This window comes from Myxocyprinus asiaticus, chromosome 5 (genome assembly GCF_019703515.2).
Source record: "Myxocyprinus asiaticus isolate MX2 ecotype Aquarium Trade chromosome 5, UBuf_Myxa_2, whole genome shotgun sequence".
NCBI lineage: Eukaryota > Metazoa > Chordata > Actinopteri > Cypriniformes > Catostomidae > Myxocyprinus > Myxocyprinus asiaticus.
In genome coordinates, this window is record NC_059348.1 from 18,110,223 (window position 1) to 18,123,703 (window position 13,481).

The window sequence follows — 13,481 nt, forward strand, 5'->3', positions numbered from 1 at the left end:
TGTGTTACAGAGGTACTTACAATGGAAGAGAATGGGGGCCAATTTTTGAACGTTAAAAAACTTTTTCAAAAGTATAGCCACAAGACATAAACAATATGTGTGTAAACATGATTTTAGTGTGATACAATCATTACTAACCTTTTCTGTGTAAAGTTATAGTCAATTTTGCAACTTCGTTGCCAAGACGATGTAATGTCAACAAACCCTAAAATCCTAAAATGACTGTAAAAACAACAATTTAAACAAATTTACTGCTCAAAAAATACATGAGTTTTAACATAATAATTCATGTAAGTGCATTTATAAAATTATAAGCTTCACATTTCTGTTTAAACCCTACAAAAATTTACCACATTCACTTCCAGTGTAAGTGCCTCACTGTAAACTGTTTCTTTTTATATAAAAGGAGGGGTGAGTCGAAAATAATTTTTGTGGTAATCAACATTATGCTACAAATGCTGTCGACTGAGCTTAACTTGTATTGAATATTCCTTTAATGCAATAAACATTAACAAAACAACATGAAATGTGATATTAAACACAAGTAAAATTGCATGTCTTGTTACACATAATATACATTTTCATCATTCAAGTGAATGGTCATACTTTTTGCTTCTAAAAAATTATACTTTTTTAACAATATTTATAATTTTATAACATTAATTGTCTTAAACATTTTCACCATTCATGGCAAGGAAGCATTTTTACATTCTTTTTCTGTTAAAATGTTCTGTTAATTATATTTTTGTCTTATTTTAAGATAAATAAAAAACATTCTTAAAACAAGAAAATATTACTTGAAAGTAGAAAAGACATAAGATATTAAGTCTCATTTTCAGATAAATCTAACAATATTTAGTGGGGTTTATGCTCAAAACAAGAAAGAAATATGGGTTGTTGTTTTTGTTTTTTACCCCATTGACAAACTTTTTTTCTTTTTTTTTTTTTAGAAGCATAAATCCCAATAAACATTTTTTAGATTTCTTTAAAAAACAATACAAAATATCTTGTCATTTTGCTTCATGCAAATGTATCTTGTTTTAAGAATGTTTAGATATTTTTACTGGAAAACAAGACAAAACTTTATTTTTTTGGCAATGCAAAGATATTTTTACAGTGGGGGAGGGTTGGACTCTATTGACTTGGGGCAATAACCAGCTACCTAGCAACCACCCATTACAACCAAGCAACCACTGGGCAACATGCTAAAAACTACTCAGAAAATATATTTTCTTCAGAAAATGTTCAAATCTAGTTACATTTTTTTAAAAAGTGCTCTACTCAGCTCAAATAGGCTAAAAGAAATTTGGAAGCACATATACTGTTGACAGTATTTTGTAAATATTCTGTTCTTTGTCAAACAATTTTTGTCTCCACAATATTCTTAAACTTAGTAAGGGAATTTATTGTTGGTACCTTCTCATTTGTTCCTCTCTATAAAGAGCTGTCATTTGTCACATTTCACCAAATACAGAATTTAAGTGACAAGTCTCTAGATCTCTAGGTCGCTTAATTTCCCACCTCATTTGACTCATCTAAACTGTTTTTCAAGCATAATTTTGAAGATTTCCTCCTGAGATGGGGCTAACAACTTTCTAGAAGAGTGTTGACTGAGGTGTTGTTGCTGAGCAATATGTAACTTCTAAAAGCAAAGGTAAAAAAAAGTGTTAATCATTATCTAATGTCTACTTAACTTCCTAAAAGGTATACTGAGGGGTTGATGAGCTCTTTGGGAATATGGTTAATACCAGACAGAAGGTGCTAAAAGAGAATACATCAGATGTTTTTGAGAACAATGGGAATAATTTCACAATTTCATTTATATATGTTTATGTTAACTGCTTTTACAATATAAAATGTTTTAATATAATATGCATCACTTTTATACTTGCAAGCCATGTTATTGTTCTAACACATTTCTTAGAATAACCGCACATTCTGAAAGCAGATGATGATAGCAGAAATCATTTAAAACACTTTCATCAATAATACATAGAATAACAGAATTTTTATATTAAAAAGCTTAGACAAAAGATAACCTGGCAAAAAAAAAGAAAAAAAAAAAAAAGGAAAAAAAAAAAGAATTGAAACAAGCAAAATGTTGTGTTTGTTACATGATTGCTTGTTGTGTGTAGTGCTTTCAAGTTGTAAAAGCTCAAATAATTACATATCTACCTCATCCTGAAGGTAGTTAACCTTTTGGCAATGCTTTAAAGAGGTTTTGTTGATACTGAACATCCCAACATTATTGTAAAGGTAACTGCTGTCACCTAGTGGTTGTGTTGCAAGAATATGATAAACAGACACAATTTTATGTAATGTGCATAATATAATTTTGATCTCAGTAATCTAAATATCCACAAAAAGCATGTTGAAAATGCCACAGAAGTATTTTTTGAATCCATGGATTACATCCGAAATGAAGACAATGAAGAATTAAAAGTAAGAACCTGAAATGATATTGTAATTGAAAGACAATGTTTAGAACTGAGTGTGTTAACAAAGCATATTATATATAGACATTACACAAAGTTAACTTTTCCCAATAAATACAATTAAATACATATTCTTAGTTTATTAAATGAATACAAAATATAAATATTATTAAAAAGACCACTTAACGTGGAAAATATTATGAACCACATGCATTTTAGGGTTAAAATGGACTTGCAGAATATTTTTGTGTACTTACTTGGTATCCAGAAAAATATATTTTATTTACTATGTTCAAAGAACATGAAATCCTAAAAGAGAATACAAAAGTGTGATTATTCAGTATGTTGAAACACTACAGATAAGCCCATAGTCGCAAGACTAGATAGATATAAACTGGTCCAACCAGAAATTTGGTGACATATGATAGCAAAGGTCTTATTTTTGCTTACTATGAGAAAGCATGCTCCAAAAAGAGCAGCTTTGATCTTCACGTCCAGATCCATAGGAAAGCAGATGCCAAAATTGTCCGCATCAGTAAAAGCTTCTCTCACCAGACCAGTCCACTGTTTAGAGATTTTGCCCACTTCTGTGGACTCATCCATGGACAAAACCTGTTTTTAAGACAAACAAATAATAATGTATGATCATGCAAAAAGGGCGTGGTGAATTTTTTATGTATGGTGAAGTAATCACTTTTTTTGATGGTTAATGACCATCTCAGTTGAAGGAGGAAGTACAGTATGTGTATGTAAATGTGTATAAAAATGTACAAATATTTCCAGCAAGAATGCATTAAAATATCAATAATGATTTTATCAATATTTATTATGATCAATATATTACTATAAAATCAATGAATGATAATGAATGAAATCATACATCAAAGTTCACATCAGAGCAACATTTGCAGGAACAGAACGGCCCCACAATCTTCAGAACTGCCTCTCTTTTCTCATTCTGTACGGTAAACTTGGGGAGGAAAGGATGCCAGTTTTGGATGACATATCCAATTGGGTTGCCAGGAGGAGACTGGATTTCAAGCTAAGAGGCAGACAAAAAAAGTCAAATCCTTAGACATTGATGCACGTAAATGAAATCAAGTTGACCAGTTAAGGCTGGAGATCTTGAAATTTGGTAGGAGATCTTGTAGAAGTATCCACAACTTATAGGGATAGTTCACCCAAAAATGAAAATTCTCATGATTTACTCACTCTCATGCCATCCCAGATGTGTATGACTTTCTTCTGCAGAACACAAATTAAGATATTTAAAAGAATATTTCAGCTCTCTAGGTCCTCACAATGCAAGTGAATGGGTGCCAACATTTTGAAACTCTAAAATCCACATAAGGGTAGCATAAAAGTAATCAATTTGACTCCAATGATTAAGTCCATGTGTTCAGTCACGATATGATAGGTGTGGGTGGTAAAACAGATCAATATTTAAGTCATTTTTTGTCATAAATTCTTCTCCCACCCTTCGATATGCATGAAGAATGTGAATCACCAAAACAGAAGAAGGAGAAAGTGAAAGTAAAGTGGAAGTGGAAATTGACTGATTAGGGAGGAGAATTTATAGTAAGAAAATTACTTAAATATTGATATGTTTCTCACCCACACCTATCAAATCGCTTCAGAATATATGGATCTGACCACCAGAGTCGTCTGGAGTACTTTTCTTTTGCTCATATGTGGATATTGGAGCTTCAAAATTTTGGCACCCAATCACTTACATTGTATGGACCTAAAGAGCTGAGATATTCTTCTAAAAACCTTTGATTGTGTTCAGCAGAAGAAAGAAAGTCATACACATCTGGGATGGCATGAGGGTGAGTAAATGATGAGAGAATTTAAATTTTTGGATGAACTAACCCTTTAAAGGTGGCATTTAAGCTTCGAATGCAGTCACAATAGCATGAAAATCACAATAGAATTATGCAAGCTTTGCCAGGTACTTAAGGCCCAAGCACACTCACGGAGAAGTGTTTCTTCGTTCAGAGATAAAAAGAAGTTCGAAACAGCTGAGCAACAACATACTGTTTGCAATCATTCAGACACAGGCCAAGCTGCAGGGTGAGGTGTTTAGAGGTAAATATGAGCACGTAAAAGACTACATGTAAAATATCAACTAATATGACATTAAAATGTGTTCATGCCTCATTCTATGAGAAGAATTCACATGAGATCTGTAAAAGAAGCTGTTTTAACCACCCGATGATGATTTACTGTAAAGTAATATACATATATGCAGAAGTTAATGTGTAATTTGTCAAGCGTACATTCTACATTCATGGCGCTGATGTGCTAACAAGCTATACACAGCCATAATATGCACCGATTACACTCTGTTATTGTAATTTATGATGACACTGATACTACTGCAAACGTGGGTGTATAAAAGAGCGGTAATGGGTAGAACACCAACTGATGACAGGCATGTCTTACTTTGGGCAGATGTTTGAATGGCTTTTGGCTTCAGATGGCACATGAGTGAATGGGCACTTAGGAGTATTTGAGTAGATTTGAGTCCTGTTGTAGACTAATTAAACAAACTGAATGGAAATTAGCTGTAGGCCTCAAAGTAGGTGGAGCTCCAGGTCACACCAACCAATGACATGGATCAATGAAGAAGTAAGAAGCAGCCGGTAAAAAGTTTCCCTGAACGTTTGCTCTGGCAAGCTGTACCAACCACCAAAATTAAATCAAAAACACCTTTATTTTGGCCAAATTTTGTTCTAAATAGTGTCACAGCCGTTGGATCTTCAATTTCGTAGGAAGTGTGCAGGGGCCTTTAGTCTCATCAAACATATCTTTTGTAACTGTGCTATGAAGTTGATTTGAATGAGATTTTAACTGAACAAATAGACAAACTTCTTAATTTTACTGCCAAAGATTATATGCATGGACTCAATGTTGAAATGGTACTATCAGCCGCAGACCTTTAACTGAACGTTTGATGCATATAGCACACAAAAATTGGAAAATAGTCAGATTGCCTATATTAATTCGCAACTTCCTTGAGTCTGGGTGCACTGGTATGGTTACAGTTCATGAATCACCACTTCTGGGGTTTGAACCTACAACCTTTCAATTACCAGTCTAGATCTTTTGCCACTAAACCCAAGGTTTGGCAAATCAAAGGCTTTGAGATCTGGTCAAGATTAATGATATGACATTCTTCAAGACTTGAAAATGAACTGAAACATGCACTACCTCTTGTAGGCAACAGGGGCAGCAGCAGCTCCCACATTTCAGAGGGCGTGTGAGCGTCATCACTTCCTGTCCCATGTTATCCTGAACGTGGAGAACAAACGAGCGCAAAGGTCCACAGAACTGTCTGTTACAGCAGTCGTTTTCCTCAGCCACAAAGAACACCTGTTGCCCCATACTGTTCTTCACCATGTACTTATTATTGGTCTCCCAGCCCAATATAACTATAAGTGATATGGCACAATAACAACAAATTTACAAATGTTATATACTATAAGGATTGGTTATATTCATTGCATGAATGCTAATTTAGGTTTCCACACCTTTTCACCAATGAATTTCCATGACTTTATTTGGTATGTATGTTGAGTACTGATTTAAACTATTGTACTTATCAGTTTTAAAAAGTCTCTATTAAGACCCTCAATGGACAGACTGTTGTTATCATGCTGGCTTGCAGGTACATTTCACTAACAAAGAGCAATATCTATTTTCTATATTTACTATACTGTAGAAATTGACTTATTAAGATTTTACTCATTTCCATGACTTTTCCAGGCCTGGATTTCACAATTTTAAATTTCCCTGGTATTTTCAGGTTTTTATAAATTTACTACAGAAATTTCCAAAACATTTCCATGACTTAATAATATTTTACTGATTTCCACGACATTTACAGGCTTGGAAATTCAAAGTTTTGACAGTGGGAACCCTACTAATTGACCCTTTGCTAAGCTTAAAAGCATTTCTTTTTTTTTTTTTACCCAATTTAGAATGCCCAATTCCCAGTGTGCTTTTAAGTCCTCATGGTCGCGTAGTGATTCACCTCAATCCGGGTGGTGGAGGATGAATCCCAGTTGCCTCCGCGTCTGAGACCATCAACCCGCGCATCTTATCACGTGGCTTGTTGAGTGCGTTGCCATGGAGACATAGCACGTGTGGAGGCTTCATGCCATCCACCGTGGCATCCGCGCTTAACTCACCACACTGAAAACGAACCCCATTATAGTGACCACGAGGAGGTACTACCCTCCCTAGCAACCGGGCCAATTTGGTTGCTTAGGAGACCTGGCTGGAGTCACTCAGCACGCCCTGGGATTCGAACTAGCGAACTCCAGGGGTGGTAGCCAGCGTCTTTTACCACTGAGCTACCCAGGCCCCCGCTTAAAAGCATTTCTGACCAGTTCTGCCATAGCAACTGTTGCTGGCCACCATTTCTCTGACACGCTTATGCTATTTTACATTGAGAGCCTATGAGAGTGGTGTGTGTTTGAGTGGTTTTAGCATGATTTTATCAAAATGATCCAAAAAAGATGTGAAACATTTTGTTGCTGGATCACTTGTTATAGTGACACAAGGTACCCAGAGAGGATATACACAGTGTTGTTTTGTTTGTTTGTTTGTTTGTTTGTTTTAATGTAAAGTAATCTCAAGAAGAGCATGCTATGGATTAAACTGTGTCAGCCCTCATTCCCAAATGAACATGTATAAAATCAGCAAGGACCTACATTTGCTCCAAGGTAAGTTAAAGGTTACAACTTAACATTAATTCATTTATTTATTGATTCAAGTCATAATAAAAGTGATAGCAAATAAACAGTTCACAGCATCAAAGTGAGTGTGTTATGAGACGTTATGAGCAGTTCTGTTCACTTACGCTAATGTATTGTGTAATCGCCATTAAATAACGCGTTTCTCTTTTCAAGTGACTGTGATAATCGTTTGCCTCAATTCTGATTCACAGTTTCTACAGTTTTCAGTGAAATTTCTGTGTAATTTAACTGTTTATTTTACAAAAAACGTTAGATAAATATGCTTTACAATGTGACTCTTCATTTCAGCCCACATAATAATGTTATCCATTCCGTTTATGAGAATATTTAGCCAAAAAACGCGCCGTTCACGACAATCTCGCATTCATTCCAATGGGGAATTTTGCAAAGCTTGTCAGAGCGAGTAACGGTAACTAAGGGGGGCGGAGATTAGTGACGGGTCAATTGTTTACTACATGCCAAATATTCAATTATTATCAATGACAAGTACTTATAATATTTGACAAAATTCACAAAATTACCTTCAGCAAGCTCAACCTTCTGCTGAACAAGGAGCTGATCAATCTGTGTTACAGAAAAGGAATAAATCTTGAAGTAACTCAGAATAAAACCCTCCTTTGGACATTGGATTGCATGATATTCAGTTGTAAAGTAATTCAAAAGTATTAAAATGCACAGCCCTTCCAAGAAGTGTGGCATTTATTGCATAATTTCAAACCCCATAAAACTGCACAATCAAGTGTGCCAACACATGCTTAGTCACCACTTCCCGAGAAGATAGCATCTCATGCTGAAATTTTTCCAGCCTGGTCTTATGAACATTACATGACCGTGGCTACATTTTTGCAAAAAACGAAATTACATGCCTTTTTTCACATTTTGCTGCCGTTTCACAGTGAAATGTCCAGCGGGGGGCACCAAAAGTGAGTGAAATGATGTCATAATCAGGTGAGGTTTTTAAGGTAAATATTAGATGGATGTTTTAATGAGTAAAACGTACCTCCCTTCTCTAAAACTTTAACCTAAACCTTACCAATAGTGTCCTAAATCAAAGAGAGGTAGACACAAAACAGACATCCTTACCATTAACCAACGCCTAAACCTTTTCATTAGTGTCCAAAACCAAAATGAGAAATGAAAAGCACATTTTCAGAAGCATCCACATCATTTCGTGTTGCTTTATATCAGTCTCGTCACACTGTCATGCTTGAATGGTCTCAAATGGTGTACTTCAAAGTCCAACACTCTATGAGGTGAGTCATTGGAATAAGTGTGTAAATGTAGGTGAGTCTGCAATACAAGTGTTAAAATGTATAGTTTTTCAAATGATGCGTTAGAGTAAATGTGTTTCAATATCCTAACATAGCAGTTTGAATAATAGTGTGAAAAATATGTGTTTATAAAGTCATAATCAGCCGTTGTAGTCGTAATTTGTGTGAAAGTGAATAAAACTTCACAGTGCCCCTAGTGTTAATTTCACCTGGAAACTGCAATGAAACATAAGATTCAGATCGTAAATGTCAGTTTGCAAAAATGTAGTTATAGGTACGTTTATTCTATGAGGTTGCATTTTTCCATCAGTGTCTATAGTGTAATACAGAGCTTTTCATAAAAAGCTGGAAAGCCCTACCTGGGTCAGGTACTCCAGGCCTGGGGGGCAACCAGCAGGTCTAAGTGGAACTGGCATCATGGGCACCTGACCAGCCATGGGATCTTAAACAGGGAAGAAAAAAAAGCATTAAAAGGGATAGTTCACCCCTAAAGATGTCATAATTTCATAATTTTTCACCCATATGTTGTTCAAAATGTGTTTTTCTTTCTTCTGAGCTGCACTTTTCATTCAAGTGAATGGACATATCAAGCAAAAAATACCATAAAAGTGGTCCATATGAGTCGCATTTGTGATCAGTTCAAAACATGTAAACACGTCACATCACAATCGGTTACGAGGACCTTGGCTATATGGAGGGGTGGGACAGTCTTTATTTTTCTGTGGTTGAAGGTCAATGGGGTAACCTGGTTTAAAAAGTACCAAAAAGCACCAAGTCTGAATTAGATGTACATTAGTGTGAATGGTGTCCAGTAAGACTTCATCGAATCCATCATTGTTATGGATGCTCTGATATGTTCTGTGAGTATTAGGAATCACTAATTGTATTTCCTGTGAATGCAAGGGTGCTTCTTTGAGACATACACTGTAAAAAAAAAAATTAAAAAAAAGCAGTAAACAATACAGTGCTGTCAGGATCAGGTTTCTCACCATTACTTGCTGCCATGGTGGAAGGCTAAAAATGGCTCCTTGCCAACATGTAAACAAGAAAAGCAAGTTAAGCGAATATGTCCCTGTTTATTCTTTTCCTATGAAACATGACTATGAAACATACAGGTTGGGAATTGCAGGATGTTCAAATTGAATGGAACTGCTGTACCACATCAAAAATCCAGATCACATGTAGTCTTCTTAAAACAATTCATGATAATTCACTCAAATTCAAAAGGACCAAAAGATATTTGTCTGGATATACGTTTCCTCAAAATGTTACAGCTGAATTTTGTCAGTGTCTGTGTAACACATGCTGCATGTTACTATTATCAATTACTATAGTAATAACAATATGTTAGTACAAGCAGCTCTGCAAACAAATTACACAGTAAATACATGTAAGTAATTGGTATTAGGCCTACTCAATTACCTAATTACCTAAGTAAATAAACAGTAACATGAACACTGTATAAAGCGTTATTTGTCAATAACAGCAACATACTCTATTTCTCAGTAATAACTTTAAAGTAGTTAATAAATAATGATTCCTCTGAAACGTGATTGCTCTATAACATATATCTATAAACCACATCATTATTTTCTCAATTCTCAATTCATATTTTGTTGGCATCATTACCAACACATCATCCTCACTATAGTAAATAAGTGTGTGTGTGTGTGTGTGTGTGTGTGTGTGTGTGTGTGTGTGTGTGGTGCGTGCATGCGTGCCTGACACATCATTTGCATAATTGTCATCATCTACTTATTACAACTAGTACTTAGCACTTCTGCATAAGCTGCTACTGCTACTCATTCTATTACTCTTAATAATAATCTTCGTCATTAGCCTATAAAAAAACTTATTATTACACTGTAAAAAGTGGCAACCAGCAATTATTACCTTAAGGAGCAATTTCTACCTGATCTAACCCTTAAAGTATTATTTATTTATTTATTTATAATAAAAAATGCTTTTTGCTGTAACCTAATGTATTTAGGTTGATTCAGTAATATTAAAAAACATTTTTGATGTAAAAAAAACAGTTAATTTAGATGTTACCGCATGAAGCACATTTTTACGTTAACAACAACTACTATTATTACAACAACTGATATAAATACTTGTTTTTCTTATTATTATGCTATTATTACAACTATATCCACACTACTGTTGACTACTAGGCTACTAGGCCTTTAGTATTTTGGCTGGGAGTTGTTCTGAAGAGAAGACATAATTGCATTTACTGCAGTGATTTCAGAAGGATGACAAACTACACTGGTGGCCTCAGCTGACAGCTTCATTGAATTCTACCCGCACAACACCAGCTTCATGTACAACAGTAAAGAGAAGACTCAGGGGTGCAGGCCTTATGGGAAGAATTGCAAAGAAAAAGCCACTTTTGAAACATAAAAACAAAAAGAAAAGGTTAGAGTGGGCAAAGAAACACAGACATTGAACAACAGATAATTGGAAAAGAGTGTTATGGATCATAACCCCACTGAGCTTTTGTGGGATCAGCTAGACTGTAAGGTGCGTGAGAAGTGCACGACAAGACAGCCACATCTATGGCAGGTGCTACAGGAAGCGTGAGGTGAAATGTCACCTGAGAATCTGGACAAACTGGCAGCAAGAATGCCAAGGATCTGTAAAGCTGTCATTGCTGCACATGGAGGATTGTTTGATGAGAACTCTTTGAAGTAGTTTAAGTTAAATTGTAATAGTAATTTTTCACATTATTAATGTCCTGACTCTACATTGTGATCAGTTGAATGCCACTTTGGAGAATAAAAGTACCAATTTCTTTCCATAAGAGCAAAATCTGTACATTATTCCAAACTTTTGACCACCAGTGTACATACTCCATGAATGAATGTAATACATGCATCAACTCACCTGATGTTTTGCTGATCTATTTACCTGTTCAAAGACAACTGTTGGGAATACTGATGCCGAAGTTATTTTATTTGTAATCCGTTTTCATTCCGTAAACTGTAATGGAAATTGTAAAAATAATAATAATAAAACTGTTCCGATAGCGAACAATTATTCTAAAAACACTCGCACAAAGGGGATTTGTTCTCTGCGGTCACGTTCACCTGTCTGGCGCCTCCTACGTGCATGAGATTCCTTCCCTGGACACTGTAATGGAGTGCACGCCCCTTACAGAAAATGAAAGAGATGGAAAAACTCTCTATGTGAATTTCCTGTGACGTTCCTTGTTATTCCTCAATGCTTTGGTTTGAATGTTTTTTCTGGCGATTACACACGGAAGTGCTGCGCGACTAACAGTTATCTATATCCATGGAAATGATCAACATCACAGCGTGAGAGTGAAGGCGGTCACACAAAAGCAACTTTCCGCTTTAGAACAACGGCTTCTTTTTTAAATACTTTTAAAACGCTTTTTAGAAACTATTTTAAGTTTCATTTCCCTAGGAAACAAAACGCAACCAATGCAGTTTTACTCTTTATATAAAGAATATTTAACAATTGAAAACACAATATTCACCACAAAATCCATAGCAGCAAATGGCAAACAGCAGTAGCTACAGAACAGGGAAAACAACAACACAATATTGGTTCTGTATTCTAAACTCTGAGAGCTTTGTTTGATTCTGTAAGGGTTTTAAACCATTGTTCCATAAAAAAGGGCACCATAAAGACCAGAGAGATGTCTATATTTGGTCTTGATGCTAGGCGATGCTTTGCCTTTGCTTGTTGTTTCAAGCCACACAGAAAACTAATGTTGGTTCCATTTAAAGGGATAGTTCACCCAAAAATGAAAATTCTCTCATCATTTACTCTCCCTCATGCCATCCCAGATGTGTATGACTTTCTTTCTTCTGCTGAACACAAGCAAAGATTTTTAGAAGAATATTTCAGCTCTGTATGTCCATACAATTTCACAAAGTGAATTGTGACCAAACCTTTGAAGCTCAAAAAACACATAAAGGCAGCATAAAAGTAATACATATGATTCCAGTGGATCAATCCATGAATTCTGAAGCGATCTAGACGGTTTTGGGTGAGAATAGACCAAAATAAAAACTCATTTTTCTCTGTATATCTTGCCATTGCAGTCTCTAGACACGATCATGATTTCAAACTCAATTACACTTCCTAGTGCTTGACCCATGCACAGAGCTTTAGATGGCGCTAGGAAGTGTAATCGAGCTTGAAATCATGATTGCCAAGGAGACTGCTGATGTCACGATCTATAGTGAAAAATGAGTTATATCAGTGGTTAAATTTGTTTTTTAATTGTTCTCACCCAAAACCGATTGGATCACTTCTGAAGACATGGATTAAACCACTGGCATCATATAGATTATTTTTATGCTGCTTTTATGTGCCATTCACTTGCACTGTATGAACCTACAGGGCTGAAATATTCTTCTAAAAATTTTCATTTGTGTTCTGCAGAAGAAAGAAAGTCATACACATTTGGAATGGCATGAGGCTGAGTAAATGATGAGAGAATTTTCATTTTTGGGTGAAAAGGCTGTCAGTTTTGAAGATTTTATCAAATTAATCAGAGCCAAATATAACTAAAATCACATGCATCTACAGATGATACAGTTTTATAAGAAAATACATTAACAGTGCAAAAAGACAAAATACATTAAAGAAAGTATATTTTAAAAACTGTGAAAAAAAACAAAAAACTTTCCAACACTCAGGGCCTGGGTAGATATAGGTAAGAAATATAGAGATAAAACTTCTTAAGATCTTAGAATTTACAATAAATATTTGTATCCGTGTGTTGAAACATATTACCTCCATCAATGTGCATGTAAAAATTTACATTACATTTTTAATAATGATATTTTCAAAGAGAAAATACACTGTTCTAAAACAGTGATTCTGTTCTGAAGTTGCAGACAAATAGTCATGACTGTGTGAAATGATGGAAATTCATTGACAGACTGAAACCTATAACAACATCTAGCCATATACGTATTTACTTGAATTCAGTTTTTGCAATACAACCACAGTCAGCACTTACAACCTTTCAAATC

At 35.1% G+C, this 13,481-nt stretch overlaps 1 protein-coding gene across 4 annotated transcripts; it reads right to left on the reverse strand.

The window, feature by feature from the left end:
* Positions 1-1,313: 1,313 nt before the first annotated feature.
* On the reverse strand, positions 1,314-12,087 carry LOC127441622 (phospholipid scramblase 1-like). Of its 4 annotated transcripts, XM_051699224.1 has the most exons (9): positions 11,972-12,087; positions 11,356-11,621; positions 8,829-8,911; positions 7,720-7,762; positions 5,649-5,869; positions 3,316-3,477; positions 2,886-3,047; positions 2,693-2,744; positions 1,314-2,450 (listed from the first exon to the last, which is right to left on the reverse strand). In XM_051699224.1, exons 3-8 carry the CDS (start codon positions 8,904-8,906, stop codon positions 2,715-2,717), a joined length of 696 nt encoding a protein of 231 aa, XP_051555184.1. In that variant the 5' UTR covers positions 8,907-8,911; positions 11,356-11,621; positions 11,972-12,087; the 3' UTR covers positions 1,314-2,450; positions 2,693-2,714. The 4 variants fall into 4 exon arrangements, with proteins under 4 accessions (XP_051555184.1, XP_051555185.1, XP_051555183.1 ...); XM_051699225.1 differs by lacking the exon at positions 11,972-12,087 and having other exon boundaries at positions 11,380-11,879; XM_051699223.1 differs by lacking the exon at positions 11,972-12,087 and having other exon boundaries at positions 11,356-11,872.
* Between the last annotated feature and the right edge of the window lie 1,394 nt (positions 12,088-13,481).